Raw genomic sequence first — 18,568 nt, forward strand, 5'->3', positions numbered from 1 at the left:
ATAGCGTGCATAGGTAGGTGACAAAGGTGAAAAGAATTGAAACAGTTGGAAAACAAAAACCACCGGAACTTTGCCTTCAGGGTTGGCTTCGACAAACCTGAGCACCCAATTCCAAAACATTAATCAAATACATTCCTTTCCCCAACAACAATAGATAAAGGACATGAAAATAAGCAAATATTTCATTCAATTTAGGTTCGAAAACGCACCAATCAGACTTATTGCTACATCATGTCATAGGGGAGCTTCTTTTCTTCGAGAGTCCGCAAGACTGACTAAAAGGGCCTGAAATCAACAAACCTTTCTAAGTTCTATCAACTCTCTCTCTTTTTCTCTGATTGAGTGGTAGTGGTGGGAGAAGAAGCATACAGTCACCGCGTTTAGAGGAGGACCAAAGGGAAGCGGAGGAGAGAGAAGCTGTGCACACCAAAGACATCCTGTGTCCGGAAAAATCACGGGAAAGTCACGCAGGTGCCCCTTCCCACGAGAGAGAGGGGCGTGCCCGTCAAGGCAACTTCGTTCTCTCCATCCCTGTTCTTTTTGTAACATGGGTGAGGGTGGAACGAAATCAACATAGGTATATGAACACAGAGGATGGTGTTCTGGGCATCCCCCGCGTCCAATGTTTGTTAAAAAAAACATTATTCGCATCTTTTTCACAAACGTGCCCTTATTGTCTTCTCTCAAGCTTACCTGGGCCTACGTCCGGGCCAGACGACTAGTGTTTTACTATGGCCCAATCTCAAATCATCTCATGTTGAAACTAGGCCCACCATCCACTCCAAAGAAAGGGAGAGAACAACAAAAATCACACGCATTCTCCAAACCTGTGAGTCACCCGAATGATCCACGGCCTGGGCACATATAATGGGGAACCCAGCCAGGTTCAGGATGGACCTGGCCAAGCCGCATTGAAAGAATAAAACAAAAAAGAAAGGACTCAGTCCTTAACGTCTCAGGACTAGGCCACAGTATCAGGCCCTGGCCAGCACAACAACAACAACAACTACTACGCATTAATCCCAAAACAATTGGGGTCGGCGAAGGTCCTGGGCAGCACAGGTAGCCCAAATTCAGCCCATCTCAGGTGGAGGTGGGTTACCGGACCCAACGACCACCCTTTGAGAGAGAGAGATTACACGCACACAAGCAAGCGGTTTGGATTTCACCAGCTAATCTCCATACCTAAGCAGAAAGATAATAATACAGAGCCCTTACTAGTACCCTATACATACAGCGTCAGCTCCAAGGGAAAATTGTTAAGACAAATATAGGGTCTTCAAGTAGCAACAACCTAAAAGCAAGCAACGGATTAGTCAATCCTTGAAACATGGAGGTTGGAATCACACTATCGCTTGCTCAAGAGTATCATCCTCCACCCAGCTGTGATTCAACAATGCCATGCATTGCTGCGATTCGCGTTCATCCACAGCTGTGAAAGCATTCAAGAATCCATCTTACCACAACCCTTTGAGGTTGGCACAAATAATTTCCTATACCGATCGACAGTACCTGCAACTCCAAATTCACATTTTGAAGTCTAAGACACAGACAGTGTTATTGGAAAAGCAGGCGGCAACCTTATCGCCTTCCCTGTTCCAGCACACCTCAAAGATGCCTCCTTTCCCTCCGTACGTCTTCACAACCCTGCCCTCTTTTACTGACCAGATATGTAAACATTTATCCAATGATCCACTGGCTAAATACTCCCCATTCGGACTAAATGCAACGGAGTACACAGGATCTCTGTCATTTGCAAGTGAATAACAAGTATCACATACTAATACAGACATGCAAATCATCATCATACATAAAAAAAAATACAAAACAGAGAAGGCATTGGAAGGGGGAGAATACTTATGGGCATTCAAGCTGTACAAAAGACTTCCCCGCTCCACATCCCACAGCTTAATAGTCGAGTCAAAGGAAGCACTGAAATTACACAATAACATTCAAGTAACACATGAGCTTCTACGAATAATATGCATATTAGCCCTTATAAGCAGCTTTCGCAGCTGAAATGAGGTAATGGGATTGACATATCAAGATTACAGCTGTTCCAAACCCTCATGTCCGAACACATATTCAGGAAGGGAGGAGAAAGAAAAGTAGAATGATCCAAAGATGAAAGACATTTCCAATCACTGCACACAATAATGGGAACATGATACTTGACCATTCATACATGAGATGCATTTAATAGCCATAACCTCCAGGACTAGTTTTCAAAAACAAAAGACTGCATATATCAATCAGCATATCATAATGTTCATTTTTTTTTCAGCATTGAAGCAGGTTGTGTTAAGGTGGTCCAGAAAAGGGTGTATAGCACCACCCCCTCTATTCCCAGGAAAAACAGAAAAGGAGAAAAAAAAAGTAATCATATTTTACTTAACGGCATCATCATAAAACTAAATGCAATGGACATTTAATAAAAAAAACTGTAACAATTCAAACTAATTCTTTGGTATAGAAAACAACAAAAGGATGACAAGTGGCCGTCTGCCTGTTTCAGCTACTATAAATCCAGTGTTTCTGGGTGTTGGCACACATACGCATGTCAGAGAGAAGGATGCAGCATGATAGGATGCATGCGACCTCAGAAAAAGAACCCAGCACCTCATGGAAGATTGAGCACTTCATTTCATGGAGCACAGACAACTCAACCTTAAACAGCCCATAAAGATAAAGAGAACTTGATCAAGAAAAGGCATTCACCTTGCTAACAGTAGCTGCTGATTTGGATTGTTAGTACCAGGTCCAGTAGGACTCCATCTTATAGTATATATCTCCTGCAAATATTACAACGAATATTCATAATGTGGTACAAAAATAACACAGAAGCCAACTTCATAGGACATGCTTTACACAAGGGAAGAAATAAGTAAAACTTCCAAGTCGAGAGACCTGTGTGTGTTCCTTTAAGTCGTGCAAACATTCGTCCTGCTTCATACTCCAAATCTGTAACCCATCATGATCAAGTTAGAAAATTCAAACTTCACAAGAATGATGCACGAAAAACAAGGGTAGAACCAAGCCAAACCTGTAATGAAATATCAGCCTTCGACAAGAACACAAATGTTGACAACAAGTGTTTATAAAAGACACATTAACCAAAACCCAAAAAATGGCACAAATAAGTGTTAGTTTTGGATCATGGATCCGACCCGCACCACATTCCAAAGATCCATCTTGGGATGCGTGGGCGGTGGCATGTTTGTAATTTGTTTTTACTTCTTGTGTAAATGTCATACTATGTACAACACTTATAAATATTAAGTAGAAGAGGGAAAACCCTATTGCCGCCGACCCCTCTCTTCTCTCTTTACCTCATCTCTAACCCTTGCAGGTGGATATTTCTGACATGGTATCAGAGCACAGGCGCGGAAATCAATCATCTAGAAGGCCTCTAAAGACCAACACGTGCTGCTAAAGAACGTGGGTTTATTTCTGTCCCTTCTTCCTTAATCAGCTTTGCTTCTTTTCCTTCTTTTTTTCTTAATCCTCTTTCACGCCTCTTTCACGTCATTCCAGTTTTTTTTTTTTTTGTTTCTTCTCATTCTCAATATTTCTGGTACGCACGTCTTAACATCATGTTTCAGTCTGCCGAGTTTTTGTTTTCTCCCCAAAATATTTTTGATTCTTTCCCTTTTTCTGGTTCGCACGTTACTATTCTCTGTGTAACGTGTGCTGATATCTTTTTCAGCACACAGCAGCATCGCTGCTTTCTTTTCTCTGTGTAACGTGTGTGCTGATATCATTTTCAGCACACAGCAGCATTGCTGCTTCCTTTTTCTCTGTGTAACGTGTGTGCTGATATCATTTTCAGCACACAGCAGCATTGCTGTTTCTTTTTCTCTGTGTAACGTGTGTGCTGATATCTTTTTCAGCACATAGCAGCATTGTTGTTTTCCTCTTTCTCTGAATAACGTGTGTGCTGATATTATTTTCAGCACACAGCATTGCTGTCTCCTCTTCAATACATTGTTAGAACAGTTTTGGCTTCTTATTCTTCATATAATCCATGGATTCCAAGTTGAACCCTAGTTTTCTTACTCACCTCATGACCCACAAGTTATCTCATGATAACTACTTCCTTTGGAAACGTCAGATTGTGCCTTTTATTCGCAGTCATGGTCTTTATGGGCATCTAGATGGGCGATCACCCGCCTCACCCACACACATCATGCAAGAAATAACAGGTGAAGATGGGAAGGTGAGTCAACTTCGAACCACCAATCCTGCTTATGACATATGGGTACAACGAGATCAGACATTAGTTGCATACATAACTTCCACACTTTCTGATCGTGTTTTACAAACTATTTCTGATGATCAATCTGCTGCCGAGTTGTGGAATGGACTAGCTCATTCCTTTTCTCAGGTCTCTGAATCTCGGGCTTTGCAACTCAAGTGGCAATTCCAATCCATGCGAAAAGGAAACAAATCTATTACAGAGTTCATGGGGGATGTCAGGGTTATTACAGATCAGTTAGCTGTCATTGGAAGTCCTGTATCAGATAAGGACATGGTACAACAGGTATTAGGTAGCCTTGGACCTGAATATCGCATGTTTTGCACAGCACTCCAGGTTGTCTCAGTTCTTCCATGTTTTGATGATCTTCAATCTAAGCTTTTGCAACATGAGGTCAGTTTAAATCAGGAACACGCGTCAGATGATACTCATCCTGTGATGATGGCACATACGCCTATTCAAACAGGAGCCTTATTTACTCCTTGTCCAAATGGAACAACTATAAACAAAGGAGGATTACTACCTACACCAGCTGGAGGAGGCCTTGGCTCAGGCAGTGTACCACGAGGGGGACGTGTTCCTACTTGTTTTCTATGCAACAAGCGGGGACATGTTAAAGCAAATTGCTGGTACAATCCTCAGAACCGAAACAGAATAGGGAGGCCAGGGCAGAGGGCAACTCAGACGTTTGCACGCACTCCTCAGGGACAGGTTCTTCCACAGGACGTACAAAATATCCTTATGACTACTTTCAATCAGATGAACTTGCGTCAAAATGATGATGGTATATGGTATATTGATTCAGAGGCAGCAGCACATGTTACTTCTGATGCAGGTAAATTTTCTCACTTGACTCCTTACACTGGAAATGACACTATAGTCATAGGAGATGGATCTCACCACCCCATCTCTCACACTGGAAATGTCTCCCTTTCTTTGCCTAAATCTCAATTACCCTTGTCAAATGTCTTACTCACACCTGCTATTCAAAAGAATATTCTATCTGTGTCTAAATTAGTTGATGAAACAAATTCTTCCGTTGAATTTACTCCTTTTGTTTATCTTAAGGATCTTCACACCAAGAAGACGCTCGCTAAAGGTGAACGGCGCGAGAACATGTACGTCTTTGAAGAATCTCATGTGCCTTTGAAGACGTCGTCTTCCGTAGCCGTGGCTTCTTCAGCTCCTTCCTTTCCAACATTTTTGAGTCGATCCACAGATCATAGTTCTTCATCTAGAGTCTTGAAACTTAATAAGCCAAACTTATGGCATCTTCGTTTGGGTCATTGTAGTCAAGTTTTTCTTGACAAGTTGTCTGCTAAAGGTCTAATACCCGCAGTCAGTTTAGAGTCAAAATGTCCAAGTTGTCATTTATGCAAAAGTCATGTACTTCCTTTTCATAGTATCAATAAAAGAGCAACAAAGCCTTTTGAGATTATATGCTCAGATGTTTGGGGTCCTGCGCCCACTGCCTCTCTTTCTGGATCTCGATACTATGTACTCTTTCTTGATTTTTACACTGGTTTTAGTTGGATTTACTTCATGAAAAACAAACATGAAGTTTTCAAGTTGTTCAAACAGTTTCATGCACTAGTCCAAAACCAATTCAATACCAATGTTGTATATTTCCAGTGTGATGGGGGGGAGAATACATATCCCATGATTTTAGTGAATATTTGAAGGAGCATGGCATTACACGTAACATTTCTTGCCCTCATACCCCTCAACAAAATGAAGTAGCTGAGAGAAAACACAGGCATATTGTTGAGACAACCTTGAGCATGATGCACACTGTGGGTATTCCCTTCTCTCTTTGGACCGAGGCTTTCCATACAGTTGTTTACGTTATCAACAGGTTTGCCATGACCATCCTTGAAGATAATTCTCCATATTTTGTTCTTTATAATTGTCATTCATCATATGAAGAACTACATCCTTTTGGTTGTGTATGTTATGTTCACATTGATCATTCATTGAGAAATAAGTTTCAAGACAGAGCTGTATAGTGCAAGTTTCTTGGATATGCAGATGACTATAAGGGATACAGGTGTTATGATCATCATACAGGCAAAATTCGGGTATCTAGAAATGTTGTTTTTTATAATGAAAATTTTGACACTCTGGGTTCGTCTTCCACAGATACACAGGACAGTTATGATCCTTGGCTTAGTGACTCACTTTTATATGACTCGTTGCCTTATGAGGATTCATCTTTATTGACAGACAATGAACCCTATACTTTCGATGTGGAACCGCATATGGAAGACATTTCTCCTACAACAACATCCTCACGTTTTTCTGGTCTTGTTTATTCTCGTAGAGCTCATCCAGTTAATGATGAGACTCCTCTACGACGTTCTACTCGGATTAGACATCCTATAGATCACTGGGTAAGTTATAACAATTTCTCTTTGGATTTTCAAACATTTCTAACCAGAGTGTCCAAAGAAACAGAATCTTCCTCCTTTCATGATGTTGTACATTCCCGTGCCTGGGTAGAGGCGATGAATGAGGAAATGGAAGCATTGCATGAATGCAATACATGGGAAATTGTACCAAGGCCAGATAACAAGAATGTTGTAGGGTCCAAATGGGTGTACAAGATCAAGCACAAACCGGATAACAGTGTTGAGCGCTATAAAGCTCGTCTGGTCGCACAAGGCTTCACACAGCAGTATGGGCAGGACTACGATGAAACGTTCAGCCCAATAGTAAAATTGGGCACCGTCAGGATTATCATTGCATTGGCATTACAACATGGATGGTCACTCAGTCAACTTGATGTTAAAAATGCCTTTTTGCATGGTGAACTAAAGGAAGAAGTTTACATGAAGCAGCCACCTGGTTATAGTATGCATGATTCATCCAATTGGGTATGTAAACTTCGACGCTCTCTTTATGGCTTGAAACAAGCTGCTCGATCTTGGTTTGAGAGTTTTTCCACGGAGATCCAGCATCATGGGTTCACTAAAAGTGTTCTAGATCATTCATTGTTCATATTCAAAAGTGATTTAGCTATTGTTTGGGTGCTTATATATGTTGATGACACCATTATTACCGGGAGTGATGAGGTTCACATATCTTGGGTTAAGTCTATGCTGATGGCTAAATTCAAGATGAAAGACTTGGGTCCCTTGCGATATTTTTTGGGTGTGGAAGTTGATAGTCGACATGAGACTATTACATTGAGCCAACATAAGTACACCATTGATATTTTACTTGCTACAGGGATGGAGAATTGTAAACCAATTAGCACACCTTGCCTTCTAAATCATAAGCTAAGTGCTAAAGAAGGCACTACTTATCATGATCCTACTTTGTATCGTCAAGTTGTAGGGATGTTACAATACTTAACATTCACTAGGCCTGACATAGCATACTCTGTCAATCAGGCTTCACAGTTTATGCATGCTCCTACAGATGTACATATGGAAGGAGTAAAAAGGATCCTTCGGTATTTAAAGGGTACGATTGGAGATGGCTTGATGTACACTAAGGACACAGCTTATATGTCAAGGCATCGACTATTCACCTACACAGACGCGAACTGGGCGGGTGATCCTGACGAGCGAAGATCAGTTTCGGGGTATTGTATTCTTATCGACAATAATATTGTAACATGGAGTAGCAAGAAGCAAAAGGCAGTGGCACGATCTATAATGAAGCAGAATATCGTGCAGGCAGCAGGAACAGTCAATGTTACATGGGTGAGACATCTACTGCAAGAATTACAAGAACCAATCTCGTCCTCTATGCTTCTTTGCGATAATCAGAGTGCTATTAATATTGCCTTCAATCCCATCCTTCATTGTCGCACGAAGCATATCGAGATCGATCAACATTTTGTTAGGCAAAAGGTGGAAGACAAAGAAATTGAACCTGCATATATTCGGTCAGATATGCAAGTTGCTGACATCTTTACCAAGAGATTATCCACTCATCAGTATTGGGCACTCAAAGGCAAGTTGAGCATGATCAAAGACCATACTCAACTTGAGGGAGGCTGTTAGTTTTGGATCATGGATCTGACCCGCACCACATTCCAAAGATCCATCTTGGGATGTGTGGGCGGTGGCATGTTTGTAATTTGTTTTTACTTCTTGTGTAAATGTCATACTATGTACAACACTTATAAATATTAAGTAGAAGAGGGAAAACCCTATTGCCGCCGACCCCTCTCTTCTCTCTTTACCTCATCTCTAACCCTTGCAGGTAGATATTTCTGACAATAAGAAGGTACAAGAATAAAATGAATAATCTTTATTTAACTTCACATAAAATGCTTAAAAAGCATTAATACAATTGGAGGGGGATGACCCCTATTTATTCACATGAATGAGCTCTTGGAATAGAGCTAAGAGAAGCACAAGAGAGTCATTGGAGCTAGTCCAACGGCTCTATTTGTAGCTGTTGGACAAGCTCCAACAACTTTCAAACTAGTCAACAATACGTTGAATAGTTTAAGTCTAGTTCAAATGGAACTAGATACTAAAAAGGAAAATAAATAATATATATATATATATTATATATAAATATATATATAATATACATATATACTATGTGTATATACATTGGTACGTACACATAATATATATATATATATATACTTTTTAACACTCTCCTTCACACTTACGGTACAAGGACCGAAAGTTTGTCTAAGAGGAAATGAAATCTAGGAGTGACGAGAGGTTTGGTGAAAAAATTTGCTAATTGATATTCTGAGGTAACATAAGACAGATCAATAGTTTCATATAGATATTCCTCTCGGACGTAGTGACAATCTATTTCAATATGTTTGGTACGTTCATGAAATGTCCGGTTGCGGGCTATGTATATCGCACTCTTGTTGTCATAGCATATGTGATGCTTTTGTCACTTCAACTCTCATATCAGCCAGCAGCCTTTTGAACCAAACTACCTTCATGGTTATGATTGTCATAGATCGATATTCAGTTTCTGCTGATTAAAGAGAGACATTTTGTTGTTTCTTGCATCGTCACAAAATCAATGATTCTCCTAAGAAAACACAAAAAAAAGTAGTTGAGTGTTTGTTATTGAGATCACCTCCCAAGTCAACATCAGTATAATCAATTAAATTTAATAAAGATGAAACAGACAAGAAAAGACCTTGAAAAAGAGAAGATTTAATGTATCCAATAATACACATAATTGCTCTCAAGTGAACAAAAGTGAGAGTGTGCTGAAATTGACTAGTTGTGTGTACATTGTGTGCTATATCAGGTCGAGTGATTGAGAGGTACGAAAGTGCTCCAATAAGTTGTTTGTAAGGAGTGAGATCTTCAAGAGGTTTTTCATCACCAATTCGCAATTTTGTGTTGACAACCTCAGGAGCATCAAGTCTCTTATCATATGTGATTTCAAACCTGAAAATAATATCAAAAGCAAATTCAGATTGAGATAATAGATAAACAACTTCAATTTCTAAAAACTATCTCAATAAACCCAGATCAGTCATTTCAAAATGATTTTTAAGAAGCCTTTTAATGTTTTCAACTCCCTGTTTGTCTTCTCCGATAATGATCATGCCATCTACATAAAGAATGAGAATAATGATACCGGCATCAGAAATCTTAACAATGATAGTGTCAATCAAACAAGATCTGAATCAAATATTGATCATAACATGACTAAATCTATCATACCAGGCTTTTGATGCTCGTTTAAGACCATAAAAATCTTTATTTAAACAAAGAGCTTTACCGTTAAGAATACTTATATCAAGTAGTGCTTCCATATAAATTTCTTCAACTAGGTTTCTATTAAGAAAAGCATTTTTAACATCCAATTGAAATATAAGTCATTTTCTAATAGAGACTAAGGCTACTAAAGTCTTAATTGTTGTCATCTTGGCAACTGGAACAAAAGTTTCTTCGTAATTTATGTCATACTCTTGAGAGTATCCCTTGGCAACTAATCTAGCTTTATATCTTTCAAGAGTTTCATCACTCTTGGTTTTAACCTTGTATACCTACCTACATCCTATGAGTTTCTTTCCTTGTAGAATGTTTTGAATAGTCCAAGTGTTAGCTTTTTTTTAAGGATTATAATTCTACTCTCGTGATTACTACCCATTTAGAATGTTCTTTGGCTTGAGCATAGGTTGAAGGTTCTATATATGATTGTATTAATGCAATGAATGCCCTATAATTATAGGAAAAAGATTTGTAGCATACAAATTCAGCGAGAGGTTTAAAAATTCTAGATGACTTGGTTTGCGCTTCAGAATATTTTTCTAGTGCACATGAAAGATTGGGATCCTTACGCCTGGAGTATTGTAAATAATTGGTGTCCCTCTGGGTTTGATCTTCATCAAATACATTATCAAGGTTTTGTTCTGAATCTGCCATATCTTGACCATCATCTGGGTCACATTCATAGTCATAGCTATCATGCTTCAAAGTTAAAAGGAATACTCGGTTACTTAGCATTTTCAAAATAAAAAAAGTTTTTCTTTTTCAAATAGGACACATTTCTTGAAACATACATTTTTTTATTTTGAGGGTCAAAACATCTATATCCTTTTTTATTATCTGTATAACCTAAAAAAGCACAAAAGATAGCACAAGGAGAAAGTTTAGCATTTATGTTACTGAAAACAAAACATTTGCATCAAAAAACTCTTAATCTTAAGTAATCAGGAGATAATTTAACAAATTTTTGGATTAGAGTTATATTTTTAATAAGGAAGATGGCATTATGTTAATAAGATAGGTGGTAGGTAGTTAAGGCTGCTTCAGCCCAAAATTCTTTTGAGACTTGGTTTGATATTAATAAAAGTCTTAATAGTTTCTATAATGTGTTTATGTTTTCCTTCGGCCAAACCATTTTATTGTGGTATATGAGGACAAGATCTTTGGTGTGTGATGCTATGTAAATTAAGATAATCCTTAAATTCTTTTGATAAAAATTCTCTTCTTGAATTGGTACAAAAATTGAAAATATCATTTAAAATTTTTTTTTTTACCATTTTGTGAAATGTTTGAAAAGTGTAAGAAAACTTCAAATTTATGTTTAAGGAAGTAAATTCAAGTATGCCTAGAGAAATCATTAACAAAAATCACATAATATGAGTATCCACCTTTTGATATGACCGATGCAGGACCTCAAACATTTGAATGTATTAACTCAAGTGGCCTAAAGCAATGTTATGAAAAGCGTTGAGGCGTAGCGAGGCGCTCCACCAAAAATTGAGGCGAGGCGTAAAGCGTAAGTCGCAATTTTGTTTTTGAAAACTTAAAAAAACTATAAAAATATCTAAAAATACAAATAAATAAAAAATGCTTTATTGATGAAGCAACAACTAAGAAGAAATAAAAAATCTCAAATAAATACTAAAAAATATGAGATTAACATGTAAAAGTAACTAAGAAACTAATTATATAACTTAGAAACAAATTATACATAGCATAGCGGGATTAACAGCAGAATATAATGTCCTAAGTTCCTAACATATATCTGTGTTCCACTCAAATACACACAGATTCATATAATTATCTTCTTCTTCTTCACACGACTTAGATTGGTGCCTTAAGGCGTAGAGGGCATCGCCTCAAAGTGAGGCATGCTTTTAACAACACTGGCCTAGAGGAAACAGAATTTTTGTCATGAAATGGTAATCTCTTCATTTTACAAAGAATACAATCTTTACAAGCAAAATTTTTAGAATTACAAAACTTTTCTAAGCTTGAAAAATGTTGGATTTTAAATATATAAAGATGACCAAGTCCTTTGTGCCACAGATCCAAATCCAATTTCTAAATATTATAACAAAAAATATCATTTGGTAATTTTAAAAAATCTATATAGTAGAGACCTCCTTCTCTATGGTCTTCCTCAATCAGATTATCTGATTGACGATCTTGTACCCAACAACCATCAGAAGAGAAAGAGATATTACATCCATAATCAAATATTTGATAAGTAGATAAAAGATTTAAATTTAACTTGATAATATATCTAACTTTTAGAATAAAAAAATGAAGTTTTGAAAATTTTCAAAATTATCTATTTCTTTTATTTCAAGAGATGTACCATCGGCCATGAAAATATTTAGCACACTTGAGTTATTATGATATTCGATCAAAATTTCACTATTTGGGATCATATAAAAAGAAGCACCAAAGTTAAGAAGCCAAGGAGATTTACTGAGATTGGAGAAAGATGAAACTTACAATGATATTTAATGGAAGTCATGCTCAGGATCTTGGAGACTTCTCAATTCCTTTTCATGAGATGAATTGTGACTCCATGCGCAAGATTCAAAAGAAAGAAATTGCAGAGGCTTTGAAGAAAATAAAATCAAGAAGGGCAGTTGGCCCAGATGGTATACCTATCGAGGCTTGAAAATGCTTGGATAAGAAAGGTTTAGAATGGTTGACAAATCTTTTTAACAAGATTTGGTGGACAAATAAGATGCCTAATGAACGGAGGAAGAGTACTTTGGTGCCTCTATATAAGAATAATGGTGATATATAAGATTGCACAAACTATCGTGGTATAAAACTCATGAGTCATACTATGAAACTTTGGGAGAGGGTGATTGAGTATAGGTTGAAGAAGGTTGTCATGATATCGGAGAATCAATTTGGTTTTATGCCTGGAAGATCAACTATGGAAGCTATACATCTTCTTAGACAACTTATTGAGAGAAATAGAGAGAGGAACACAAATTTGCATATGGTTTTTATTGATTTGGAGAAGGCATACGATAGAGTACCTAGGGACGTTCTCTGGTGGACAATGATGAAGAAAGGTGTTTCTCTCAAGTACGTTAGTATAATTAAAGATATGTACGAAGGAGTAGTAACCAATGTCCGCACTTGTGGAGGGGTGACAACCAATTTTCCTATAACGGTTGGGTTACATCAAGGATTTGCATTAAGTCCTTTCCTATTTGCTATAGTGATGGATGAGCTTACGAGATCAATTCAAGAAAATGTGTCGTGGTGTATGTTGTTTGCTGATGATATTGTTTTGATTGATGAGTCTAGAGCTGGGGTTAATGCTAAGTTAGAATTATGGAGACAGACATTGGAAGCAAGAGGTTTTAAGTTGAGTAAGAGTAAGACAGAATATATGGAATGTCGGTTTAGTAAGCAACGAAGTAGTGATGGGAGTGTAGTGAAACTTGGTGAGCAAGAAATATCGGTGGATGACTGTTTCAAATATTTGGGATCTATCATTCAAAGGTACGGAGAAATTGATGGAGATCTAAATCACAGGATAAAGGTTGGGTGGATGAAATGGAAAAGTGCAACTGGAGTGTTGTGCGATCGTAGAATGCCATTGCGGTTGAAGGGAAAGTTTTATAGGACGACAATTAGGCCCGCTTTACTATATGGTACATAATGTTGGGCTACCAAGAGACATCATATTCAAAAAATGAGTGTAGTTGAGATGCGTATGCTTAGATGGATGTGTAGAAATACAATAAAAGATAAGATTCAAAACGAGGAGATACGTAAGAAGGTAGGCGTTGCATCCATTGAAAATAAGATGAGAGAGAATCGTTTACGGTGGTTTGGACATATTCAGCGAAGGCCTAATGATGCTCCAGTTAAAAGGATGGAGAAATGGAAAAATATATTAGTTAAAAGAGGTCGGGGTAGGCCTAAGAAGACTTGGATGGAGATGATAGGAAAGGATATGAATGCTTTGAACCTCACCGAGGACATGGCATTGGATAGAAATGATTGGAGGAGAAAGATTCATGTGGAAGACCCAAAATGATTTTCTTTTTTGGTTCATATCGCTGACCCCAATTGTTTTGGGATGAAGGCGTAGTAGTTGTTGTTGTTGTTGTGGAGAAAGATGAAATTGTTGAGGCTATAGTTGATAAAGATGAAGATACTCCTTTGAGAAGAGGTTGAAGTATTTACATTAGTTGTGCCATAGATACAGGAGCATCTTAATTGCTTGGATCTTTTGACTCTTGTGATAAGCCAACCGAAGCCACTTTCTTTTCATCCCTTCTTAATTTGGGGGTATTGAGGCTTATAATGTCCAGGTTCATGACAACGGTGGCAGATCACTTTCTTTTTGTTATAATCATTGTCTTGTCTTCCAAAATGAGGTGGTCTATAAGTACACATGTAATTCTCAGTCTAGATACGGCTGAAACGGAATCATCTTCATTTTTTGAAGTATGCTTTTTTAGCCTATTCTTCTCCATAGTTAATTCCTCAATAGTATCAACAGTAGAGGAAACTTTTCCTCTATGTAGAAGAGTTGATTTGGTGGTTTCGAATTCCAGCCTCAAACTATTCACAAATTGGTAAAAGTGCTTCATATCAAGTTGCTTTTGGCGAACCTCGATATCTTCAAGGCAATGTCATTTTGGCTCAAGAAGAGCAAACTCTTCCCAAAGTTAGAACAATTCGTTATAATATTTTATAATACTTTTGTCGCTTTGGATCATAGTTCGTACCTTGTCTTGCAAATTACACACATGTGCAATATCTTTAAGAGAATACATATTTTTAAGGTATTCTCAAGTCTTATTGGCATGCTCAAATTTTGCAAGATTTGAGCATTTTTTGATATTTACACTATTAATTAGCCAAGACATAATCTTGGCGGGACCCTATTCTCCATTCTTTTTATTTTTTCTCATATGTGGCTAAGGCTTTTGTCTTCTCTCCTTCCGTGAGAGGTACTTCTTTTTCATTTTCCACTTTGGTGAGGATTAATTTTGGTTCCGGATCGGAACCATCTAATAACCCCCACAACTCATTTCCCCAAATATGATGCTTCATAATTAAAGCCCACATTACATAATTGGTATCGTTTAATTTTATGGTCATGATGATGACTTTATCATTGTCATCCATTTTTACAAGGGTAGGGTGAAAAAGAGAGGAAAAAGAAGGCGAAAGACAGAAAGAAAAAAAATGAGAGAAAGAACAACAGCACAATCATGATTTCACGATCTTTGAGAGGAGTCAAAGATCACACGAGCCAACGAAGCACTATTTTCTCCAGCTATGCAAGCATAAGAACACTTGAATCACAAGCAGAGGAAGAGTCTTTTTGCTACAAAGGCACAGAAAATGAGGCAGCAATTTTCAAAAACCTCCAAGAGCTTCCAAGCTTTAATATCATATAATGAAATATCAGCCTTGAACAAGAACACAAATGTTGACAACAAGTGTCTATAAAAGACATATTAACCAAAACCCACAAAAGGACACAAGTAAGAAGGCACACAAATAAAATGAATAATCTTTATTTAACTTTACATAAAATGCTTAAAAAACATTAATACAATTGGAGGGGGGTGGCCCCATGAATGAGCTCTTGGAATAGAGCTAAGAGAAGCACAAGAGAGTCGTTGGAGATAGTCCAACTGCTCTATTTGTAGCCGTTGGCTAGGCTCTCAAACTAGTCAACAATATGTTGACTAGTTTAAGTCTAGTTCAAATGGAACTAGATACTAAAAAGAAAAATAGATAAATGAAAAATAAATATAAAAATAATATATTATATAAATATTTATAATATACACATATACTATGTGTATATATATTGGTATGTACAAATAATATATATATCATATATATAAATGTATATATCATATATATAAATATATATTATATATATCATATATATAAATATATATATATATACACTTTTTAACAAAACCAACATAAGGGCATCATGATTAATTGTCATAATGTGAAAATACTTGAAGAAGAATATCACCATTTTTTAGTAAATGAAATTACTGACAAACACTAAATTTGAGAACACAATATTGAAAATAAATCTATAAAGTTAACCCACATAGTGCATGGAAGATCAGCTAAAACAGCTATAATCACCTTTGCTGATACATCATCAGAGCATGAAGCCAATAACGACCCAGTTGGATCCCATTTTATCGCATTCACTTCTCCCTGAGAAATAAAACAAATTTCACGGATTTAGATCGATATAGATCAAAGATGCTGTATTGTTCATGTCTGAAACCCTGAAACCAGATCTGCAACACATGTTGACCCAGCTCACGACTTATCCAAGTTGGCTTCACTACACCAACTAAAAAAGGATGCCACAACCAGTCAACGTTATTAATCACCTTGGAGAAGAATGGGCAATTAAGTATCGGCTGAGAATTGAGCAATGCCATCTAATATGACCCCTCGAGAGAATCTTTATAAATCATTTAACCAGTTGGAACTCATATGGCTTAAAGAAAGGCCTCCCTCAAATAATCCACCAATAGAAACTCATTAGAATTATTTATAAATCATTTAACCAGAGAACAAGCGGAACTCCTTTCTATTATTATTGACATTCCAAATGGTAGCTTTCCTGGTTTTCATTTATATTCGCATTTTAATGGTATCATCACATTTCTTTATAACTCATGTTAACCAGAAAACAAATGAAGGTTTTTGTAACTTCCTCCATTTTACATGTTTCTATTGTTGGATTATCTGAGGGAGGCCCTTCAAGTTATTGAGCTTTCAAGACATGGGATTTCCATGATGAGTCGGGATTATGACTTGTTCAACCATGCTACACCCACATACTTAGTAACCAATAACATGCATTTTGACGTTATTAAAGTCTACATTCAAGATCCAAAACTTTAAGTAACCTCTTGACAAATGATTGCAAGTATTCCCTAAAAAGAGCTAATGGCTATAATGGACAAACCTGATGACCTGCAAAAGTTTTAACAGGACGATTCTCGCCAATCTTGCACACATATATCATATTATCCGTTGAGCAAGTGGCAAATGAAACATTGTTACGCCAATCGACATCAAGTGTTGGTGCTACAGCAATACACAACAATGCAGTCATTATAATGGAGCTTAACATCACCTTATTTTGCAAAAAATGAAGAAATGTGTTTACCTGAATGAAACTCAAATTGTTGCTTCCATTCTCCAGTTTTTACATCCCACACAATAGCAGTTTTATCAACACTCCCACTGAGGAGGCAATCACCCTTCTTGTTCCATTTCAGAGAAAAGATAGGCCCTTTATGTTTGTTTAAAGTACCCCTCAATTCTCCTGATCAAGATACACATTTTCAGATAAGACCCATAGTGAAAATAAAGATACCAAACAGCATAAAACCTTTAAAAGCAATGCTGTAAATATTCTTGTTGCGAGTACAAGATGTCACACCAAGTAAAGGACTAAAAAACAAGTGAACAATCTCATTGCTTAAAACATGGGTCATGAAAAAGCCAACGGTACACGACAATGCCATAGCTAGCATAATGAGTGGTGCATATGGGGTAGTCAATGACAAACTATGGTATTATTCTGATCTGAACAGAACTATATTTCATAGGATACACAAGCAAAACTTATGATCCAATTAAAAAGAGGTCGGATTTGATTAAGCCGGTTTTGGATCCCATCGTATTTTGGGTCAAAATTACAATCACAAGGATATAGTCACATAAACCAGTCTAAACCAATTCAACACAAGCATAGCATATGAGGCGTATTGTAGCTGCAAGGGACTCAAACCTGCATCTTGCATATTACGAAAATCACATCACATCTAATAATATAAATTGGAGTAAATTTAAACCATGTCAGCTCATATTTAGATTCACTTGTCAACCCTGGAAAGGTTGATTAGGTCAGAATAGGGTTGATCCTGCACTTCTGACCTGATTGCAGCAGCCCTAGGCACCACCAACCAATAACAGAACCATGAAAAAAGTGCAAGATTTCATGATTTTCCTCCAAATGAACTTCTGGATTTCACTTCACATGTAAAATGCCAAAACAATATCATAACATAAAATAAAATGATCAAGGCAAAGGTTGATATATATATATATATATATATATATATATATATAAAAATGAGAAGAGGGGTGGTCCACCCCTTTCAAATCTGTATGTTAAATATGTTTTTTGGCAAATCTGATCATATGGATGTGATCTCCATGGTTGAAAACATATGAAACTCTTGGATCAATCTTTTTTTATGTGTTCATAGGATTTTACAAGGTTCCAAAAATCAACAGTTCTGAAATTTCTGAAAGTTTTTATGTTATACACATCAAAAAATTTTGATCTAAGAGTCTCTTCATATGTTTTCAACCATGGAGATCACATCCATATGATCAGATTCATCAAAAAACATATTTAACATGCAGATTTGGAAGGGGAAGACAAGGGGTGAACCTATGTCACCTGGGTACAGGTACGGGTGCAGGTACGACACGGCAATTCCAAAAAACGTGGGTTCGGGGACATGGCTATATATATATATATAAAAGAAAAAGTTAAAATGAAATTTTTTAAAAAGAGGAGGGG

General features: G+C 37.1%; 1 protein-coding gene across 1 annotated transcript in view; it reads right to left on the bottom strand.

Moving 5' to 3' along the window:
* Nucleotides 1–1,157: 1,157 nt before the first annotated feature.
* LOC149841726 (WD40 repeat-containing protein HOS15-like) overlaps nt 1,158–18,568 on the bottom strand; it is a 36,314-nt gene continuing 18,903 nt past the window's right edge. The window contains exons 8-14 of the mRNA XM_089998664.1: nt 17,141–17,299; nt 16,937–17,058; nt 16,096–16,170; nt 2,908–2,961; nt 2,719–2,792; nt 1,858–1,932; nt 1,158–1,746 (exon numbers count right to left, since the gene is read on the bottom strand). Coding sequence (XP_089854790.1) covers nt 1,527–1,746; nt 1,858–1,932; nt 2,719–2,792; nt 2,908–2,961; nt 16,096–16,170; nt 16,937–17,058; nt 17,141–17,299 — 779 coding nt within the window. The 3' untranslated portion in view covers nt 1,158–1,526. The remainder of the gene's footprint in view (nt 1,747–1,857; nt 1,933–2,718; nt 2,793–2,907; nt 2,962–16,095; nt 16,171–16,936; nt 17,059–17,140; nt 17,300–18,568) is intronic.

This window comes from Nuphar pumila, chromosome 3 (assembly GCF_984573655.1).
Source record: "Nuphar pumila chromosome 3, dmNupPumi1.hap1.1, whole genome shotgun sequence".
NCBI classification, from domain to species: domain Eukaryota; kingdom Viridiplantae; phylum Streptophyta; class Magnoliopsida; order Nymphaeales; family Nymphaeaceae; genus Nuphar; species Nuphar pumila.